At 45.5% G+C, this 22,372-nt stretch overlaps 1 protein-coding gene across 5 annotated transcripts in view; it reads left to right on the top strand.

Annotated features, from left to right (window-relative positions):
• RELCH (RAB11 binding and LisH domain, coiled-coil and HEAT repeat containing) overlaps positions 1 to 22,372 on the top strand; it is a 216,282-nt gene that overhangs the window by 114,694 nt on the left and 79,216 nt on the right. For all 5 annotated transcript variants that reach the window (XR_010786694.1, XM_066579173.1, XM_066579175.1 and 2 more), the window contains 4 exons: positions 516 to 587; positions 10,130 to 10,270; positions 12,924 to 13,088; positions 14,989 to 15,136. Coding sequence is in view for 4 of the 5 variants with exons in the window: in XM_066579173.1 (XP_066435270.1) it covers positions 516 to 587; positions 10,130 to 10,270; positions 12,924 to 13,088; positions 14,989 to 15,136 (526 nt within the window). In the remaining variant the exon portion in view is untranslated. The remainder of the gene's footprint in view (positions 1 to 515; positions 588 to 10,129; positions 10,271 to 12,923; positions 13,089 to 14,988; positions 15,137 to 22,372) is intronic.

Genomic DNA, 22,372 nt, shown 5'->3' with positions numbered 1-22,372 from the left:
TCAGTCAGCTTAAAATCTATTGCTGGATCGCTGGCTTCTCGTTCCGTGTAAACGCTCCCCACCCAGAGCTTCACTTAAAAGGCCAGCGAGAGCCCAGTGATCCAGTGCTGAAGCCTGTGTAAAGGCTCTACATGAGTGATAAAGACCTTTGCGGTGACGTCTGTTCTTGTGCAGTTTAAGCAGACTGTTGCCTGTGTAAAGGGCCATTAGACTAGCTCTCCAAATGGAATATGAAAGTACTGATGCGGACTACCCCTGTGAGGTCAGCACAGGAAGCGGGAATTACAGCTTCACTACCATTGAAATGGGTGGTAGAGCCACTTCTAAGTTCCCTCATGGTGAAAGACATCACATCCAGTCTTGACCATAAGAGAAGCAGGAAAAGGAAAAGTTAGTTAGGATTTTTTTTTTGTGTGCGCTCGAGCCTCTGGACCGGCTACCAGACTACTTTTCGTAAAATTTTCTTCATCTGTATTTCTAGTCTGTGCTAATGACCTCTTGATGCCATCTTCCAGATAAATCACAAATACCCAGAAAGAAGACTCCTTGTGGCAGAATCGTGTGGAGATCTTGCACCTTACCTCCCTGTAAGTTTTCCCACATCACTACCATAGTATGTTTTACTGGAGAGACATGTCTTTTTTAACCCCTTCCCGCTCCAGGACTTACCGGTACGTCCTGGGAGCCTGGTACTTCCCGCAACAGGACGTACCGGTGCGTCCTAGGGATAGCGCGAGATCACATATGATCCCGCAGCGGGAGCCGTCTGTCAGTCACAGCTGGCGTCCCGCTGATAACCCCTTCCCTGCCGCGATCTAAGTAGATCGCGGCAGGGAAAGAGTTCAGAGGGAGCGCACTCCCTCTGTGTCTCCGGCCGGCACTCGCGATGTCATCGCGAGAGCCCGGCCTGTCACCATGGCAACAGGACGCCAGACACTGGCGTCCTGTATTGCCTATGCCTATGATCGCTGCATAAGCGATAAGGCATGGCAGAGCAGTAGCTCTGCCATGCCTTATGACAGCGATCATAGGCACAGTGCTGCAAGTCCCTCAGAGGGACTCAAATAGTGTAAAAAAAAGAGAGAAAAATGTAAAAAAATGTTTAAAAAAACCCTTTTTTATGCTTTTTCTAATATTAGCATAAAAAAGGTAAAAAATTAAAACCCCACATATTGGGTATTGACACGTCCGTAACGACGCGTACAAAAAGTTACACACGCTATTAATTTTGTACGGCAAAAAACACAAAAAAATAGAGGCAAAATGCTAATTTTTAGCATTTTGCCTCCCAAAAAATGCAATAAGTGATCAGAAAAGCCATACATTCCCTAAAATAGAACCAACAAAAACTACAGCTCGTCTCGCAAAAAATAAGCCCTTATAGAGCTCCGTACATAGAAAAATAAAAGTTACAGGACTTTGAATGCAGCTATAGAGAAAAAAAATTTCCCCAAAATTTTTTATTGCAAAAAAGTGTAAAAACCTAAAAAAAATAAGAATTTTGGTATCGTTGTAATCGTACCGACCAGCAGAAAAAATTAAGTGTCATTTATGCTGCATGATTAACGCTGTAAAAAAAAAAATCTGTCAGAATTGATGCGTTTTCTCTCCGTTATCATAAAAACAAGTTTTACAATATAGTCAATGTACCCAAAAGTGGCACCGATAAAAACTACAGTTCGCCACGCAAAAAAACAGCCCTTATACGGCCGCGTCCACGGAAAAAAAGTTATGGCTTTTGAAAAATGGAGATGGAAAAATACCAAAAATCGCTTGGTCCTCAACGCCAAAATAGGCCATGTCATTAAGGGGTTAAACTAAGGGATTAGAAAGGTTGTGGTTGAAGGATTGTGGAAAACCCTTCTACACATTTCCATGAAAAATTGGTTCTAAGAAATCGCCCAAGCCTTTATTTATTTTTGCAAAGTTGGTTTATTTACTTGTATAAGTCATATGCCCCCTAACCCTTGAGTGGCGGGTTTCTTACCCCCTGTCGTACCCACCAGGGCAGGTTTTTTCAACGGGCCAATCATTTAATTTCAACTAATTTTCCAGTCGCGTTTCAAGAGCCATAACTTTTTCATTTTGCCGTTGACAGCCATATGAGGGCTTGTTTTTTGCGGGACAAGTTGTACTTTTTAATGGCATCATTTTTGGGTATAAATAATGTATTGCATAACTTTGTAAAAAAATCTGTAGGGGGGGGGAATTCTGCCAAATGTCTTTTGGGTTTACGGCGTTCAGCGTGCAGAATAAATAATGTGATATTATTCTCTGAGTCAAACGATCCTGGCGATACCAAGTTAATACAGATTTTTTTTGTACTTAAACTGTTTTTTTCTTAAAGGTTTCATTATGTCGCCACATTCCAAGAGCCGTATTTTATTTTTCCATTGCCAGAGCCCTAGAAGGCCTTTTTTTTTTATTTTTTTTTTTGCAGGATGAACTCTAAATCTTCATTTATCTAATTTTTAGGAACATGGCTTTTCTAGTGGCAAGATCAACAAAATTTGTAATTGTGGTGTGTGTTTATTTTTATTTCTCACTGCACTCTGAGTTATATAAAATATTAAAGTAATTCTACAGGCCAGTACGATTATGCCAACACTAAATTGTAACAGTTTTTTTCTTTTTCACGACTTTTTCACAGTTTAAAAAGAAAGTAATAAGTTTAAATCCCCCTCCTATTGCCATATCTATAATAAATCTAAATCCTAAAAGAAAAACACATATTTGGTATTGCCGCGTCCCTAGAAGTCCGATCTATCAAAGTAGTGCATTATTTACCCCTTAAGAATGTTATAGGCCTTTTATATGTATGCATATAATACACAATAAAAACCTTTGAAACTAAAGAAATCTGGACCTGGCTGGTTTAAAACAGGACTAATGTGCCTGCATAGACACAATACTAAACCCTCCCATGGTTCATCAGAACCTGACTTATGATAGTCCAGCTCCGCTTCTGATGAACGGCAGAACATTTGGGTATTGGGTCTATAATACGGTAGCATAAAAGCACCAGTGTTCTGGTCTGAAAGCGACCTTACTTTATTGGTTAGGGATTTATATGGTTACAGTACCCAGAGAAAGTCAGTGGTGAAACACAGGTATGGTGGTCTGGTGCGGTGGGTGTACTCAGGGGCTCGTGGCAATTGACACATTTGTTTACTATGTGGAGATCTTATGTAGTCTAGGAATTTTTTAAGAACTCAATGTATTTTTGTCTTACTAGTTGCATAATTCAAAACCAGATATGCACTTCACCCGATTTTAGTACTGGACACTTATTTTAAACTATACATTTAATGCTAATAAAAGTTGATATGTGATAAAATTCCCAATTTGCTTGCAAAAATTAGTTGACACAATTTTGTGGTCTTTGAATTTCTTTAACAGACAGCTGTGGAGAAAGAACTGTGGTATTAAGTCCTCACACCCATGTGGGCTAACCGCACCACTGATCTGTTTACACCCAGGACTACAACGGTAACAAGAGGGCATCCGCTATGTCTAGAGGAAAGCAGGTTTCATCACTAACATAGAAAAGGGTTCTTTACTGTAAGAGCAGTTAGACTGTGGAACTCTCTGCCTGAGGAAGTGGTGATGGCAAAATCCATAGAGGAGTTTAAAAGGGGACTTGATGTCTTTCTCGAGAGGAAGGATATTATAGGTTATAAATCTTAGGTTAATTGTTAATCCGGGTTTACAGGCAGGTAGGAACTATTAGGAGTTGATCTGGGGATTAGTCTGATTGCCATTAGGGAGTTGGGAAGGAAGTTTTTCCCCAAAAAAAGCTAATTGGCTTCTGCTCTTGTTTTTTTTTTTTTTTTTTTTTGACTTCCTCTGCATTAATATAGGAGGATAGACAGGCTGGACTAGATGGACATTGTCTTCATTCCGCCTAACGAACTATGTTACTGCTACAGGGCCCTGGGACAGAGGGGACTGGGGCTGAATAGCCCTGTCCACTTTCCAACCGCCAACTTGCCTCCCTCCCATTACCCTAAACATCTGGCCAGCAGCCTGTTGGTTCGGACATTTCTATCCGTGAGTTGAGAGGCCGTCTTCTCTCTGTCGTTCTCACTGTAGTACTGCCAGTAGGGGGAGGAAATATGTCCCCAGAAACTGTACCTTAACTTGTGCTGCTGGCCAGACTTCAGTAGAATGGTATCTTGTGGAGTCACAAAGAGCTGACACCAGTACCTTGTGGGGCCACAAAAGATACAAATACTGTGCAGGCCACAAGAGGGGACACTAGTGCCTTGTAGGGTCAATGAAAGGGAACACTATTACGGTTTAAAGCCAGTATCTGACTATTGTATGGTGACTGCATTATTTAGAGGCCGAATGAAGACCATGTCCATCTAGTCCAGCCTGTTATCCTCCTGTGTTGTTGATCCAGAGGAAGGCAAAAAAAAACAAGAGCAGAAGCCAATTAGCCCTTTTGGGGGGAAAATTCCTTCCCGACTCCCTAATGGCAATCAGACTAATCCCTGGATCAACCCCTAATAGTTCCTATCTGCTGTATACCCAGATTAATAATTAACCTAAGTTTTATATCCTGTAATATCCTTCCGCTCCAGAAAGACATCAAGTCCCATTTTAGACTCCTCTATGGATTTTGCCATCACCACATCCTCAGTTAGAGTTCCACAGTCTTACTGCTCTTACAGTAAAGAACCCCCTCCTGTGTTGATGAAAGCTGCTTTCCTCTAGACGTAGCGCATGTCCTCTTGTTGCAGTCCTGGGTATAAACAGATCCTGGGAGAGATCCTTGTATCGTCCCCTCATGTATTTATACATCGTTATTTGATCACCCCTTAGCCATCTTTTTTTTCTAGCGTAAATAATCCCTGTTTTGATGCCTCTCTGGGTATTCCAGTCCCTTCATTCCATGTATTAGTTTAGTTGCCCGTCTTTGAACCCCCTCCAGCACTGTAACATCTTTCCTGAGCATCGGCGACCAGAACTGTCCGCAGTGTGTCTGCTTTAGTTAGCATTATATTCAAGTTTGACCCCTTTTTTTGGTTTACATTCACTGTTGAATGATAAGTTGCCTGAAGGTGGTTGGGTGTGTGCTGTGCGCTTCTAATACACTGAAGGTGGTTGGGTGTGTGCTGTGCGCTCCTAATGCACTGAAGGTGGTTGGGTGTGTGCTGTGCGCTCCTAATACACTGAAGGTTGTTGGGTGTGTGCTCCTAATACACTGAAGGTGGTTGGGTGTGTGCTGTGCGCTCCTAATACACTGAAGGTGGTTGGGGGTGTGCTGTGCGCTCCTAATACACTGAAGGTGGTTGGGGGTGTGCTGTGCGCTCCTAATACACTGAAGGTGGTTGGGTGTGTGCTGTGCGCTCCTAATACACTGAAGGTGGTTGGGGGTGTGCTGTGCGCTCCTAATACACTGAAGGTGGTTGGGGGTGTGCTGTGCGCTCCTAATACACTGAAGGTGGTTGGGTGTGTGCTGTGTGCTCCTAATACACTGAAGGTGGTTGGGGGTGTGCTGTGCGCTCCTAATACACTGAAGGTGGTTGGGGGTGTGCTGTGCGCTCCTAATACACTGAAGGTGGTTGGGTGTGTGCTGTGTGCTCCTAATACACTTAAGGTTGTTGGGTGTGTGCTCCTAATACACTGAAGGTGGTTGGGGGTGTGCTGTGCGCTCCTAATGCACTGAAGGTGGTTGGGGGTGTGCTGTGCGCTCCTAATACACTGAAGGTGGTTGGGGGTGTGCTGTGTGCTCCTAATACACTGAAGGTTGTTGGGTGTGTGCTTCTAATACACTGAAGGTGGTTGGGGGTGTGCTGTGCGCTCCTAATGCACTGAAGGTGGTTGGGGGTGTGCTGTGTGCTCCTAATACACTGAAGGTTGTTGGGTGTGTGCTCCTAATACACTGAAGGTGGTTGGGGGTGTGCTGTGCGCTCCTAATACACTGAAGGTGGTTGGGTGTGTGCTGTGCGCTCCTAATACACTGAAGGTGGTTGGGGGTGTGCTGTGCGCTCCTAATACACTGAAGGTGGTTGGGTGTGTGCTGTGCGCTCCTAATACACTGAAGGTGGTTGGGGGTGTGCTGTGCGCTCCTAATACACTGAAGGTGGTTGGGGGTGTGCTGTGCGCTCCTAATACACTGAAGGTGGTTGGGTGTGTGCTGTGTGCTCCTAATACACTTAAGGTTGTTGGGTGTGTGCTCCTAATACACTGAAGGTGGTTGGGGGTGTGCTGTGCGCTTCTAATACACTGAAGGTGGTTGGGTGTGTGCTGTGCGCTCCTAATGCACTGAAGGTGGTTGGGTGTGTGCTGTGCGCTCCTAATACACTGAAGGTTGTTGGGTGTGTGCTCCTAATACACTGAAGGTGGTTGGGTGTGTGCTGTGCGCTCCTAATACACTGAAGGTGGTTGGGGGTGTGCTGTGCGCTCCTAATACACTGAAGGTGGTTGGGGGTGTGCTGTGCGCTCCTAATACACTGAAGGTGGTTGGGTGTGTGCTGTGCGCTCCTAATACACTGAAGGTGGTTGGGGGTGTGCTGTGCGCTCCTAATACACTGAAGGTGGTTGGGGGTGTGCTGTGCGCTCCTAATACACTGAAGGTGGTTGGGTGTGTGCTGTGCGCTCCTAATACACTGAAGGTGGTTGGGTGTGTGCTGTGTGCTCCTAATACACTGAAGGTGGTTGGGGGTGTGCTGTGCGCTCCTAATACACTGAAGGTGGTTGGGGGTGTGCTGTGCGCTCCTAATACACTGAAGGTGGTTGGGTGTGTGCTGTGTGCTCCTAATACACTTAAGGTTGTTGGGTGTGTGCTCCTAATACACTGAAGGTGGTTGGGGGTGTGCTGTGCGCTCCTAATGCACTGAAGGTGGTTGGGGGTGTGCTGTGCGCTCCTAATACACTGAAGGTGGTTGGGGGTGTGCTGTGTGCTCCTAATACACTGAAGGTTGTTGGGTGTGTGCTTCTAATACACTGAAGGTGGTTGGGGGTGTGCTGTGTGCTCCTAATACACTGAAGGTTGTTGGGTGTGTGCTCCTAATACACTGAAGGTGGTTGGGGGTGTGCTGTGCGCTCCTAATACACTGAAGGTGGTTGGGTGTGTGCTGTGCGCTCCTAATACACTGAAGGTGGTTGGGGGTGTGCTGTGCGCTCCTAATACACTGAAGGTGGTTGGGTGTGTGCTGTGCGCTCCTAATACACTGAAGGTGGTTGGGGGTGTGCTGTGCGCTCCTAATGCACTGAAGGTGGTTGGGGGTGTGCTGTGCGCTCCTAATACACTGAAGGTGGTTGGGGGTGTGCTGTGTGCTCCTAATACACTGAAGGTTGTTGGGTGTGTGCTTCTAATACACTGAAGGTGGTTGGGGGTGTGCTGTGCGCTCCTAATGCACTGAAGGTGGTTGGGGGTGTGCTGTGTGCTCCTAATACACTGAAGGTTGTTGGGTGTGTGCTCCTAATACACTGAAGGTGGTTGGGGGTGTGCTGTGCGCTCCTAATACACTGAAGGTGGTTGGGTGTGTGCTGTGCGCTCCTAATACACTGAAGGTGGTTGGGGGTGTGCTGTGCGCTCCTAATACACTGAAGGTGGTTGGGTGTGTGCTGTGCGCTCCTAATACACTGAAGGTGGTTGGGGGTGTGCTGTGCGCTCCTAATACACTGAAGGTGGTTGGGGGTGTGCTGTGCGCTCCTAATACACTGAAGGTGGTTGGGTGTGTGCTGTGTGCTCCTAATACACTTAAGGTTGTTGGGTGTGTGCTCCTAATACACTGAAGGTGGTTGGGGGTGTGCTGTGCGCTCCTAATGCACTGAAGGTGGTTGGGGGTGTGCTGTGTGCTCCTAATACACTGAAGGTTGTTGGGTGTGTGCTCCTAATACACTGAAGGTGGTTGGGGGTGTGCTGTGCGCTCCTAATGCACTGAAGGTGGTTGGGTGTTTGCTGTGCGCTCCTAATACACTGAAGGTGGTTGGGTGTGTGCTGTGCGCTCCTAATACACTGAAGGTGGTTGGGGGTGTGCTGTGCGCTCCTAATACACTGAAGGTGGTTGGGTGTGTGCTGTGCGCTCCTAATACACTGAAGGTGGTTGGGGGTGTGCTGTGCGCTCCTAATACACTGAAGGTGGTTGGGGGTGTGCTGTGCGCTCCTAATACACTGAAGGTGGTTGGGTGTGTGCTGTGTGCTCCTAATACACTTAAGGTTGTTGGGTGTGTGCTCCTAATACACTGAAGGTGGTTGGGGGTGTGCTGTGCTCTCCTAATGCACTGAAGGTGGTTGGGGGTGTGCTGTGCGCTCCTAATACACTGAAGGTGGTTGGGGGTGTGCTGTGTGCTCCTAATACACTGAAGGTTGTTGGGTGTGTGCTTCTAATACACTGAAGGTGGTTGGGGGTGTGCTGTGCGCTCCTAATACACTGAAGGTGGTTGGGGGTGTGCTGTGTGCTCCTAATACACTGAAGGTTGTTGGGTGTGTGCTCCTAATACACTGAAGGTGGTTGGGGGTGTGCTGTGCGCTCCTAATGCACTGAAGGTGGTTGGGTGTGTGCTGTGCGCTCCTAATACACTGAAGGTGGTTGGGTGTGTGCTGTGCGCTCCTAATACACTGAAGGTGGTTGGGTGTGTGCTCCTAATGCACTGAAGGTGGTTGGGGGTGTGCTGTGCGCTCCTAATGCACTGAAGGTGGTTGGGTGTGCGCTCGTAATACACTAAAGGTGGTTGGGTGTGCGCTCGTAATACACTAAAGGTGGTTGGGTGTGCGCTCGTAATACACTAAAGGTGGTTGGGTGTGCGCTCGTAATACACTAAAGGTGGTTGGGTGTGCGCTCGTAATACACTAAAGGTGGTTGGGTGTGCGCTCGTAATACACTAAAGGTGGTTGGGTGTGCGCTCGTAATACACTAAAGGTGGTTGGGTGTGCGCTCGTAATACACTAAAGGTGGTTGGGTGTGCGCTCGTAATGCACTAAAGGTGGTTGGGTGTGCGCTCGTAATGCACTAAAGGTGGTTGGGTGTGCGCTCGTAATGCACTAAAGGTGGTTGGGTGTGCGCTCGTAATGCACTAAAGGTGGTTGGGTGTGCGCTCGTAATGCACTAAAGGTGGTTGGGTGTGCGCTCGTAATGCACTAAAGGTGGTTGGGTGTGCGCTCGTAATGCACTAAAGGTGGTTGGGTGTGCGCTCGTAATGCACTAAAGGTGGTTGGGTGTGCGCTCGTAATGCACTAAAGGTGGTTGGGTGTGCGCTCGTAATGCACTAAAGGTGGTTGGGTGTGCGCTCGTAATGCACTAAAGGTGGTTGGGTGTGCGCTCGTAATGCACTAAAGGTGGTGGGGTGTGCGCTCGTAATGCACTAAAGGTGGTGGGGTGTGCGCTCGTAATGCACTAAAGGTGGTTGGGTGTGCGCTCGTAATGCACTAAAGGTGGTGGGGTGTGCGCTCGTAATGCACTAAAGGTGGTGGGGTGTGCGCTCGTAATGCACTAAAGGGGGTGGGGTGTGCGCTCCTAATGCACTCAAGGGGGTGGGGTGTGGGCTCTTAATGCACTCAAGGGAGCTAAAGGTCTTATTGAAATGGATATTCAAACCTCTTTTAAAGGCTATGGACCCTTTGTTAGGGGCAGTCTTATGTTTTGTTTTTTTTGTCTTTTCTTGCATGTATGTTAAACTGAAAAACAATCTTGCAATGGGGTTTAAATTAGAAAAGTTGTGTTTGGCTTCTGCGGTGTCTACTTAATTGCTATATACTGTAGCTGTAGACGGAGTTTCAATAGATCCATTTTTGCTGTGGTTGTAAATTTATTTTAAAGCATTAATTCAGGACTCTGCACATGATAAAAACGGGGCTTTAAACACGTCACACATGTAGGAGAAAAAAAAGCTATAAACTCAATAGCTTGCAAACCGGTGCCGAGGTGGAGAGGACGCTGCTAGTAAGCGCTTCCAGCCTACAAGGGAAGGAGACAGAAACAGTAGGTTGAGGGTAAAAAATGCTCGTGCCTAGTTATATTTTCCCATGTTCACAAGTTACGCACTTTCCCGGCAGTAATGAAGACCTTTCCTAACACCATTGGGGTTTATTAAAACAAAGGCAAGTCCATATAATTAATGCCTGGTGCTTGCGTAGCACAACCAATATGTATACTGCTCTTTTTTTTTTTTCCAGAAAGAAATCCGAAGCTCCCTAGTGCTGTCAATGCTGCAACAGATGTTACTGGAAGACAAAGCCGACATGGTGCGAGAAGCTGTGATTAAAAGTCTTGGTATAATTATGGGATATATTGATGATCCCGACAAATATCAACAGGTAAATGGCTCTGGCCAACAAGTATCTGTAGTCACCATCGTTATTAATATATTATATGTGCAGACTCTTAGGCTGGGTTCACACAGGGCAGATTTGCCGCGGTTTTGCCGCAGAAGAACTGCTTCTGCGGGAAAACTGCTTCAAAGGTTAATTTGGGCTTGCGTATTTTGCTGCGGCCTTTCTTGCGCACAAAAAAACACGCGCAGATTTTTCCGCACGAAAATCCGCAGGGCCAAATTAACCTTTGAAGCGGTTTTGCCGCAGAAGCAGTTCTTCTGCGGCAAAACCGCAACGGAAAAACCGCGGCAAATCTGCTCTGTGTGAACCCAGCCTTAATGGCAAAAAAACATTCCTCCCCCTAGGGGAAGTTGTTGGAATTGAATTTTACATTGTGATTGTAACGCTGATATAAGTATTTACAAGATTGGAGTAAATGGATAAATTGTGGGAAACGGACCCCTTAAAGGGATGATTTAGTACCCTGTTGTACCGTCTCGAGCTGGGATACAAGGTGTCGCAGGATACCATACAGAACCTGTATGCCTCCATGCCCGCTTGTATCACATTAGTCTACATTTGCTGTAACTGAGCCTCTAGATCATGCAAACTTGTAGGCTGTCGGAGTTGGTGTCCCAGATGGTTCCATACATCTTCTATTGGTAATAAATCTGGTGGCCACAGAAGTGTGACAATGTTGTGGGGGCTCCTGTGACCCCCTTGTGTGTGCGGCCGAGCATTATCCTGCTGCCTTATGGAAGCCGTCATGAGAGGAACACATGTGGCTGCAGGATGTCTTGTATATATCGCTGAGCTGTCCTTTAAATATCGTGGTGACCGACTGTCATATGTGATGGTTCCCCCCAGACCATCACACCAGCAGGGGGCAGTGTGCCGCTTCACAGCAAAGGCAGGATTGAGGCGCTTATTCTGAGGTCTCCAGAAATGAAGACTGCTGTCGTCTGCACCCAAATTAAACTGGTTTGGACGCAAAAACCTTCTGCAAACGTACATTGTTCCAAAGATGCTACATAAACTACAAATCATTCCGATACTTACCCCGCTCATTTTTCAGCAACATAAAACCCACAAAAAAAATCACTGTTACCTGGGACCCATGGTCTAAACTGATCTAATCCTGTATAATCTTTTAGAAGGAATAGAAAAATGCTTTTTAAAGGACATTTACACTAAAAGAGAATCGCTCAAATGACAGTTTAAGTGATCATCTTTGCATAACTTAGTAGCTAATTAGCTACTTAAAAGTTAAAGGGGTTGTCTCGTGAAAGCAAGTGGCATTATACACTTCTGTATGGCCATATTAATGCACTTTGTAATATACATCGTGCATTAATTATGAGCCATACAGAAGTTATTCACTTACCTGTTCCATTGCTAGCGTCCTCGTCTCCATGGTGCCGTCTAATTTCAGCGTCTAATCGCCCGATTAGACGCGCTTGCGCAGTCCGGTCTTCTCCCTGGTGAATGGGGCCACTCGTGTTGGAGAGCTGGTCCTCGTAGCTCCGCCCCGTCACGTGTGCCGATTCCAGCCAATCAGGAGGCTGGAATCGGCAATGGACCGCAAAGAGCCCACGGTGCACCATGGGAGAAGACCCGCGGTGCATCGTGGGTGAAGATCCCGGCGGCCATCTTGGTAAAGGAAGAAAGAAGTAGCCGCAGCACGGGGATTCGGGTAAGTAATAAACTTTTTTTTTTTTTAACCCATCCCTTGGGTTTGTCTCGCGCCGAACGGGGGGCCTATTGAATTTTTAAAAAAACGTTTCGGCGTGAGACAACCCCTTTAATGCAGGTGCTTTGTTCTCAGAGCTTTCAGCTGGTGTCCCGCTGAGAACTACCTTTGGGATACCAGCTGAAAGAATACTATCAGCGCCGACCGCTGAGAAAATCAGCGTGTGGCGCTGATGAGTCATTGGTGATTTCTAGCTTGCTAGAAATCACCAATTAACGAATAGTGCACGAAAAATGCCTGATGGCCGCACGTTTAGATGTACCGGTTATCACTCAAAAGATGGCTTCTGAGCTCATTTTGAGCAGCAATGGTTGTCTAAATGGGTTTTTAGACTTTGTTAAACAATCTCTAAGTTCGCATACGTAGAGTCCTGTGTGAATCATACGTATTGCTATATCAAGGTGTACTTCATAGTAGGATGCCTTTCTAAAAAATCTAATCCTTTCCTTTTTCACCCTTGAGTCCTTCCTACTCCATCCCTTGTTTCCCACTAAGAGTAATCCAGTATTTAATATGCAAAAGTTAGTTAGTTTTGAACATACATTGATCTGTAAATATAATAAAAACTTACAAAAAAAGCCCTGGATTCGTCAATGAAGACAACGCGGCTCCACTCTGTAGCGTTCAGTTTTGTTCACATCACTGCAAACGGAGGCCATCTTTAGATTATCCCACATCTTCTTTAGGTTTTGTTTCGGCTGTTTGCAGATGTCAGACTTCCTTTAACTCCTGGATCATCGAGAAGGGATCGGGCAGACGAGCGCTTTGTCCCATGTTAGCGGGGGGGTCGGGGTAATCACCACCACAAGATGACGACAGATTTGGCTGTTTTGAGGCCCCCTTACATTGGTGTGCTCCACTGGATACTTGCTCTTCTATAACCGTCCTAATGTGATTCCGTTTCAGGGTTTTGAGCTCTTACTGACCGCCTTAGGTGACCCCTCAGAACGAGTAGTCAGTGCCACTCATCAGGTGTTTTTGCCAGCCTATGCTGCATGGACAATGGAACTTGGGAATCTCCAATCTCACCTTATTCCCACCCTCCTTGGCAAGATTGAAAAGCTCCTCAGGGTAAGTAGGGTTGATAAGATTTATTAAAACTGTGTGTAGTGGACTGTAGGAAACCCACCATTTCGGGAGCCTAGTGGTAGAGGCTAACTTTTCACTTTGGTACAAAAGTACCAATGGTGTGTTTTGAAGACTGAATGAGATTTACTATAAACCAGTCCTTCAAACACAGGTCTTTTATCCCCGTCTCCACATGATGCTCCCAATGTATGAAGCACTTTTTTTTTCTTTTTTCAAAAACGTTAGCTCATTATTGTGCTAGTGTTGTGTGTCAGACACCAAAAAGGATGATAAATCTCACCATAGTCCGTCAGTGCTACTCCCACCTCCTTATTGTTTTTCACATTGTGTGTGTGTGTGTGTGTATATATGTTTATATTATTGCTATTCAGCAAAGGATTGCTCTTGTGACTTACACGGAGTATTGTGGTCTGTACGGCAGGCTGACGGTGCAATCCTTCATGGATAAAGTCGCGGTGAGAACGCTGCGCAGCAGGAGGGGTTTCCGTAAGGAAGCTCCACTAACCAGTGATCGGTCACTTTCTTTTTTTGGGCTCTTCAAAAGTTCTCAATGTAAAAACAGCATTCAGAATAATCTGGTCCGACTCTTACGTCTCCACCAATTACTACCATGTGCTCTTGATTGCTGACCCGGCACGTACTTCTGCTAGTGGCTCCGCACAGTACTATTCTGTCCCATTTATTACGGATAGGCCGTAACTATTATAGTTAATAAAAACTGTGGATTTTCTATTGCTTTTTTGAAAATGCGTTTTTGTGGTTTTTTTTTCCTTCCCTTTGTCTTCCTAATGGGGAAACACATTAAAGCTTCATATAAACCAAATCCAACTTTTTTTTCATACAAATATGGAAGAGCCTTTTATTTATATTTTTTTAAGAAAATTTGACAGATTTAATCCCCCAAGATTACAACTCCCTCAGGAGGATAGTATAAGGGAGTAAATCATAAGTGAATGGCCTGCCTGGCTGCGTTCATTCAGAGTTTAAGTGGTGGCTGTGCTTTTCCGCTTGGGTGCTGTCAGTATAGCTGAAAACCTTCTGTAATCAAGGTAAGTGCATAAATATAATGTCACCTATGCAGTCAGAAACAGTGCATAATACTGTAAATCACCAGTAGGGGGCTCTATCTGCAGGAGATTATGTGTTAATGTTTTCTCTGGGAAATGCTTGTCATTTGTTGACCTTCTCCTTCATGTAGATCATATCTGTGTAAAATGTAAAATGTTTTTTTTAAGGTGTAAATGGAAGATGGGACAAAACCTCTAAAGCACCACCTATTTAAACAAGCCTTGTAACAAGGACTGGGGCTTGTGAGCCGTTTGTGTATGATTTAGGCCCTCTGTCCACGGCCAAGGCAGAATATCGCTAGCGGTGTTCCGTTGAGGAGGGAGAGCGGACAGATCACAGCTGTGAGCCTATCTAACAGATGGGCTTGCCGCGGAGAATCGTGGCATGGCGCGATTTAAATCCCACGAGCGTAGAATCGCTATGATTCTCAGCTCTTGGACTCCGGCGCTTTCCATAGAAATGCTAGGGAAATCTTTCAACAGTGTCATCCACCGGCGGATCATTAACTGTGCACATGCAGCCTTATTCCAGCTTTGGCTCACAATTCCCAGTCATTGTTACAAGGAGTGTTAAAATGTCTGACCTTGACTTGCAGGAATGCTGCCTTCCAGTAGGTGGTGCTGCAGAGGTGGTATTGTATTTTCCATTTGCATATTTCCCAGAGGAGCATAGATGGCCTTATAAGTCTCCTCACACATAGGTGCTCTCCTTAAGGAGAAAAGATGCCCTAGTATACCCTTGTTTTGTTCCATTCTTTACTTCTCGCTTGCCAGTTTTGCTAATATATCATTTTATCTGTACTTTCTCTTTTTAGGAAGGCGAGCATGGACTGGATGAACACAAGCTGCACATGTATCTCTCTGCCTTGCAGTCCCTCATACCCTCACTTTTTGCTACAGTTTTGCAGAATGCACCATTTACAAGTAAAGCTAAGCTTCAGGGAGAAATACTGCAGATAGAAGGTAAGATTGGACTGCGCCATATTCATAGGCATTGCATGGGTTGACACGTGGCATAATTATATGCTGCACACAGGCCACAATGTCTTGCATGCCGATTTTGATGCAAATTTGCAAAGGAAAAGTTATTCAGCACTTCTGTGGCACATTTTGTGGCAGATTGTCAGTGGCCTAAAATAGGTGAATCCGTCCGAATACTTAAAAGAGTAATGATTAGAGATGAGCGAACGTACTCGTTTCGAGTAATTACTTGATCGAGTACCGCTATTTTCGAGTACTTCAGTACTCGGGTAAAAAGATTCGGGTGGCGGCGCGGGGGGTTGCAGTGGGGAACAGGGGGAGCCCTCTCCCCGCCACTCCCCGCTGCAACCCCCCACTCACGGCGCCCCCCGAATCTTTTTGCCAGAGTACGGAAGTACTCGAAAATCGCGGTACTCGGGCGAAAAAGGGGCGTGGCCGAGTACACTTACTCATCTCTAGTAATGATACAATTCTCTAATTGTTTCTCCTCCTGAGCCGAGCATGAAGCCCGCTATGTCCTTGCACTGTCTGTATGTCCTGGATTGCCGTTTGTAGTCATTGGCAGTCACTGAAGTGTTCCTCTTTTCGTGTCTCTAGTTGCACACCATACAGCGGTGGTTTTCTAGCGCTGGTGGTTTTTACACACAGTTTGATTTGATTTTTCCAGCTTCTGTTACAGTCTGTCTAGTCCCTAAAATAGATCTGCCAGCTATGTGATTTTCCTGCATCTGACTCAGCTGTCCCAGCATGTGAGACGCTGTAATGGCTCACATAGCCTGTCTGCCCTTTTCGTTAGACTCTCCGTGTAACGGATGGACACTTTCCAATTCCCTTAACTTTTTAAGTTACGTTTGTGTTTTCTGTGAGGATAGATGTAATGTGCTGTGCAATTACTGTATCAGTTGTTGCCGACCTCTTCTGCCAGAAGTTAAGCCAACTTTATTGCACTTTGTAAGACTTAAAAATAGTGCACAAAGATAGCATTTCTGTAAATGTCATGTTTTTTTTTCCTGTCGTTTTTTTTAAAGTGTTTTTTATTGAACTTTTTCCACCTTTTACATATCTTTATAGCATTTTTGTATATAACTGTCCCCCCCCCTTCCCCCCCTCTACACTCCTCCTGAGGTCTCTGTCTCAACATTTAGTCCTTTGAATGACAGGTCTCTGCGTATTCACAGTCCATCATCATGAACAATCGTAACGGTTCCTGGAACAAACATTTATTCTTTACTCTTCTTGTAGTTTGTCGTCTTTTGTGTTTTCTTTGTCTTCTTTTTTTGGTTCAGGGGTAGTTATTGCTGCTTACAAGGGACAGCCATTTACCTTTGCTCATTGTGTCCTCTGTCGTTTTTAATTAACTTGATGACTTCCATTTCTGTCTGGCACTTGTATGTTTAATCTCTTTTTATTAAGTTTTCAGAATATTTTACAAACATTAGGAAATATCAGTAAAAAGGAGAAAGGAAAAACAATAAAAGGGAAAATGGAAATAGGCCTCGCAGGGCCTATGGTTCATATTGTACAACAATTGGGCACATCTTCTTGTAAACAACAAATATAACAGTCAATTCGTCTAGCCCATAGATGATCCCCGGACCCCCTTGCCCCCAATCCAATGTTCTTTTACTATATCAACGCATATTTAACTGACGGTAAAGGTGGGGTCTACGTCATGATGAATATTATGGTTTATGTGGTGGGGATCCTTTTCATTTGAGGAAAGAAGAAAGAGAAAAAGAGGGGGGGGGGGGGGAAGATATAGAAACGATCTGAGCAAGTTAATTAGATAGCGCAGAAAGACAAGGTACTTTGACTATAGCTCACTGAACACCTCTACACAGACAGAACCACACATACACTCACACATAAAATAAGAGAACGAACAACAACAACAACAAAAAAAAAAAAAGGGGCGGGAGCACCCTGAGCGTCTTCCAGTCGGTCCCCAACTTCAAAGGCCCTGCGGCCCCTACAGGGCTCGTGAGTACGTTTAGTAGAACAAGCTGGCAAACTCTGCTGAGGACTCGAACATAATCCAGGGCTGCCAGGTCTTTCTGTATTTCTCCTTTTGTTTTTCGGGCTCTCGAGAGTGCTCCGCACATAGCTCCTCCATCTGGCTAAGGTATGCCATCTCCTGCTGCCACTCCCTCATTGAGGGAACTTGTGTGGATCGCCAGTGACGAGGGATGACTGCTCTGGCTGCTGCAATACAAAACCGGAGCAAGTCTCCCTTTTGTGCACTAATGGGGCCCGGCAGGATGGAGAGGAGAGCTATCTGCGGCGTATTGCTTATCGATTTTCTGCACATTGAGTTATATGTGGCAAACACCCTGTTCCAGAAGGGCCGCAGTTTATCACAACCCCACCAGACATGTAACAGAGTGCCTCTATCAGTCCCACAGCGCCAACACATGTCCGACACCGAGGGGAATATCGCATGTAGTCGCGTCGGGTATCTGTACCATCTAGCCAACACCTTGTACCCTTTCTCTTGAGCAGCGCATGCCATGGTTAGTTTGTGTGTGAAAATAAATGATTTTTCCCAGTCGCTCTGTGTGATTTCCTCTCCTAATTCCTGCTCCCAAGCCCACTTGAAGCCCGGGCTTGTGCAACTAAGTTCATGCGTCTGGCACTTGTATAAAGTGCAGGTACGCCTTGTGCAGCATCTCATATGAATGTCGTCTTCACAGCCGAAGTTACTTTACTACAAACATTAATTTTTATATTTACACCCAAATAGCTTGCTGATAAATCTCTCAAGGGGCTTCTTGTTTTATGATTTATAACAATAACTTTTAAATGGATAAAGATCCAGTGAAGAGTTGTGATAGCGTGGCGTTACCTGGGAGTCCCTGTGTGCACCTTATGAGCGGAGCGCTGCTGGGCATCCATGTCTGATCCTCTGTTACTGCATGATAGCCAGTAACAATAACTTCCTGCCATGCTTGGTTTCTAAGAGTGTGCATACTCTAAATGTAACACATTATATACCTACACTACTCTTAGTTCCACAATGCTTATACGGAAACTAAAAAGGGATCATGCTAATCGCTACCAGAGGGGGAAGGAGAGTGACTAAGTCCAGAGCCTAGTCCAGTAACACATTATCAACAGCACTGAAGGGGATATATTGAGCAAAAAAAGATGGGAAAAGGGTACTTTAATGCTAGAATACTTTATGTTGGGGTCCTTTTACACAGGATGAGCTGTAGAGAACAAATAGCCGACAGTTTGTCCCAGCGAGGATTGTTCCTATGCTTTACTCCGGAACAAGCATCGCTAAGCAACTGGAGCCTAAGTGGGTCGGGGATCGTTCTGGCCACTTCCATCTCCAGTAAACAGGCAGTCCATAGATGAACGACCGACAGTCTACATGGGCTGATGTCGTTCGGTATTTATGCCTGCAGAAACTGCATAATGAACGATGGCGAAGCAAGTTATTCGTCATTCAGTCAGTGCATGCTTTTAGGCTGAATGACAATCATCCAGATTCTTACAGGATTCTGAACGTTTTATCTGCCTGTGTAAAAGGGCCCTTACTTAAAGGGGTTCTGTCATTAAAAAAAAAATTTCCATGCTCTCCTATTCATCCACAGGCAGTCTTAAGGCATCTTCTCCTCCCTGAGCTTCTGCAGTGCCCCCAGGTCACATCTCCTCCAGCGGGTCGGCTTGTTATGAAGGTGCATTCCTCACATTCTCTTCCGGCAGGTCAGTGTAGGTCACGTCTCTGATGTAGCCCTCGCTGCCTAGGAAGGAATGCTGATCTATTGAAAACAGCAAGCATGCGTAGTCTCTGCAATAGCTCGGCGCTCCCCATGCTAGGCTGTGAACTGTGACCTAACATACCTTGCCGGGCAGGAGGTAATGTACGTAACCTCACAGGAAGCAGAGGAATCTGCCAGCTGGAGATGAGGTGACACCCCCCAGTTTCCCAGCTGCCCTCCCGACTGCAGGAGACAGCAGCAGGTCTGGCAAGTAGACTGACGGGGAAGGAATGTATAAGTATAGAATTTTTTTTTTTTAATGACAGAACCCCTGGAAGTTCGGGGTATGCATCATGGCTGCTAGTTGTTTCTTATAGCCGGCACCCGCCCGCAGCAGCTCTGATAAGCCGCACGACTCATTGGAGCTGTTAACTCTTTAAATGCCCTGAGCAATGTTCAGGGGTCTCGTATTGCCCCCCCGCGATGAGATCGGGGGAGCCGTGTGGGTCTCATGGAAGCCAGGGGCCTTCTACAAGGCCCCAGGGCTGTCATAGCAGAATGTCTCAAGCTGTGCTCATGGCATGGCTTGATGGAATGCCTGTCAGACTAAGTAATAATCTAGTGCAATGTGTTGCATTATACTGCCTAAAGGACTAAAAAAAAAATTGTTAAACTTTTTTGTAAACTTTTTAATTATTAAAAAAAAGTTCGAAGTTTAACCAAAAAACATTTGCCCTATTTATAATATCTAAATAATAAAACAAAAATGCATATTTTACACTGCATCTGTAAAAGTCTGAACTATCAAAGTAATGCATTAGCTACCCCACACTGTGAACGTCAATAAAGAATGCCGGAATTGTGCTTTTTTTTTTTTTTGATCGTTCTGTCTGCAAGAAAAAAAATAACAAAAAATCATAAGTATTAAAAAATGGTACCAACGGAAGCTACAGGACATCTTGCACAAAATGAACCCTCGCACAACTATGACAGAAAATAAAGTTATTGCAGCCAAAAGATGATCGAAAATAATTTTAAAGAATGAAATCTTTGGAAAAAAAACCAGTACAGCAAAAAATACATGTTCATTATCTTATTAATCGTACTGACCCATAGAATAAAGTAATGTCACTATTGTTGCAGTGTGTATGCCGTAGAAACTTTACGCACTTAAAGATGACGAAATTTCATGTATCTTTTTTTTTATTTTACTTCACTTAGATTCTTCTTTTTTTTTTTTTTTTAGGGTTTTCAGTACATTATATGGTACATTAAATGGTACCATTAAAGATATACAACTCGTCCCGCAAAAAAACAAGCCCCCTCATACAGAAACTGATTTAAAAAAAAAAAAAAAAAAGCACAACAACTTAAGGCAGTATGGAAAACAAAAAATTTGTGTCCTTAAGGAGTTAAAATATCTAACAGCCTTACAAGATTGTTAATATGAAAATCAATCATGGGGTGATCCCTTTATCTGTGATGTGTAGAAGGCAGTGCTTCTGCGTACTCCTCTAAATCTCCTGCATTAAAGTTTGAGTATGTAAAGATTAAGGCCTCATGTCCACTTGAATACAATCCGCACAGAATCTGCCGCGGATTTCTTCTGCAGATTCCGTGCGGATTTGCTTTAAATGGTATTTTTTTGCATGCAGATATCTGCACACATTGCTATCAATATGATAGCAAGGTTGCTGATCCGCGCAGAATCCGCGGCAGAATAGAGCATGCTGCGTCGTTCTCCTGCGCGTGAAAAACGCAAATCGATTCAATGGACCGCGGGTGGCCAATGATTCGCTATGGACAAAATCCGTGGCGGAAATCCGCTGCGGAATCCGCAATTCCATTTAGCTAGTGGACATGATGCCTAAGAACTTCCTAGTACTTTCTAGCATTACCTTCTCAAACCTAGGAGAATGACCCAGAGGAATACCCTGTGGCTCTGTGCACAAGTGTCCTAGAAGCTCTGAACACATGAAGCTATTCCCAATGCATCTATCCATTTATTCCAGCTGGTTTTGAAAAAGTAAAGCTTCATTTTCACATTATGCCAGCGAACTGCACTGCTTGCTTCCTTTTATTACCAGTGGGTGCTGTTGGCGGGCCTTTTGCTCACTGATCTTTAACTTTCTTACTCGGTTCCTTCCATACCTCATCTTAGAATGCATGTCAGTCTTGTTTCCTTTACTATTGTTTCATGATTAGTTTACTTAAAGGGGTTATCCAGGGACATGGTGTTACACAAAAGCTTGCAGCAGTACAATCACAGAATACATATTTACCCTTCCGTGCTCCCCCACTGCCGACAGCTCTCTGGTTCCCTCTGACCTGCACTACCGTGTGCAGGGCACCAGCGATGACGTCCCAGGCAGAAGGGCCATGTGACTGCTGCAGCCGAGCACTGACACCCTTCAGCCGGGGTATAGCTGCAGTGCTCATGTAGTCCTCAGTCCCCTCCCAGAAGTTCTGCTGGGACCGGTGGAGGAGCGTGGAATGGAGAGTATGTAATCTGTAAAATACTGAAAATCTAAGCCCGGGTTCACACAGAGCGCATTTGCCATGGAAATTCCGTCCGGAATTTCACCACAGCAAATCCGCCTGCAGCTGCTAATCCCAGGATTAGCCAGCCATGTGGACGAGAGTTCTCAGAAATCTCCTCCACACGAGATGGCAAAGCCGACATTGCGGCACGGATTCGCCGGCCGCAGCATGACCACTACCCCTCCCCCCCGCTGCCGCCGCGCTCTCCTTTATTGGAGAAAAAAAAAGCGAAAAAGCATGCGGCCAAGCCGCTTCAAAACGCACGGCTAAGTGCTGCGGGTTTTGAAGCGGTGCTTTCCCGGCGGAAATCTCGCGGTTTTCTGCTGCGGCCAAACCGCAAGATTTCCGCCGGGAATACGCTCCGGGTGACGCCAGCCTAATTCAGGCAGTGTTTAACTTGCTTTTGCTTGTAAATATCCCTTTTGTTGTTTTGGTTTCATAATGACTTTACAAGGCAGCGAGATCCGCTCTAACGTTGTTCCTCTGATCGGAAACAGAATCTACTAAAACAAATGCGCGCTTTCATGTCTGTTCTTCACTAGGCTCCTGGCTGCCATGTAAACCCATCGGCATCTCTCAATGGTGTCCCTGGGTGGCCCCCTCTTCGCCTGGCTACATTGACATGCTATCAGACGGTCAGCATCCGCTGGTTGTGGAGCCGATTATGTTCCTAAGCTTTTCCCCAAAAACACCACCCATAACTGTCCCCTGTTTATTTTTGGGGGTTGTCATAGGGTTAAAGGAAAAACGCAGCACAGCTTGTGCATGTTATGGCTGGCGGTGGCTTTTGGCCTTTCTCCATGAGGGGTGGGGTGTCCTCATGTGACCAGCGTCCTGAGTCACCAGCGGGACAAGTAATTCCTCAGAAATGTCGCTTGTTTTTGTGCCTCAATGTTTATTGATTACATTGTAGAAAAGTCCCTCGTTGGCTGTTTAGCCTTCTGCTGACCCGCTCTCTGGACTTGAGTAATTA

This window comes from Eleutherodactylus coqui, chromosome 9 (assembly GCF_035609145.1).
Source record: "Eleutherodactylus coqui strain aEleCoq1 chromosome 9, aEleCoq1.hap1, whole genome shotgun sequence".
NCBI lineage: Eukaryota > Metazoa > Chordata > Amphibia > Anura > Eleutherodactylidae > Eleutherodactylus > Eleutherodactylus coqui.
This window is presented reverse-complemented; position numbering and strand designations above follow the sequence as displayed.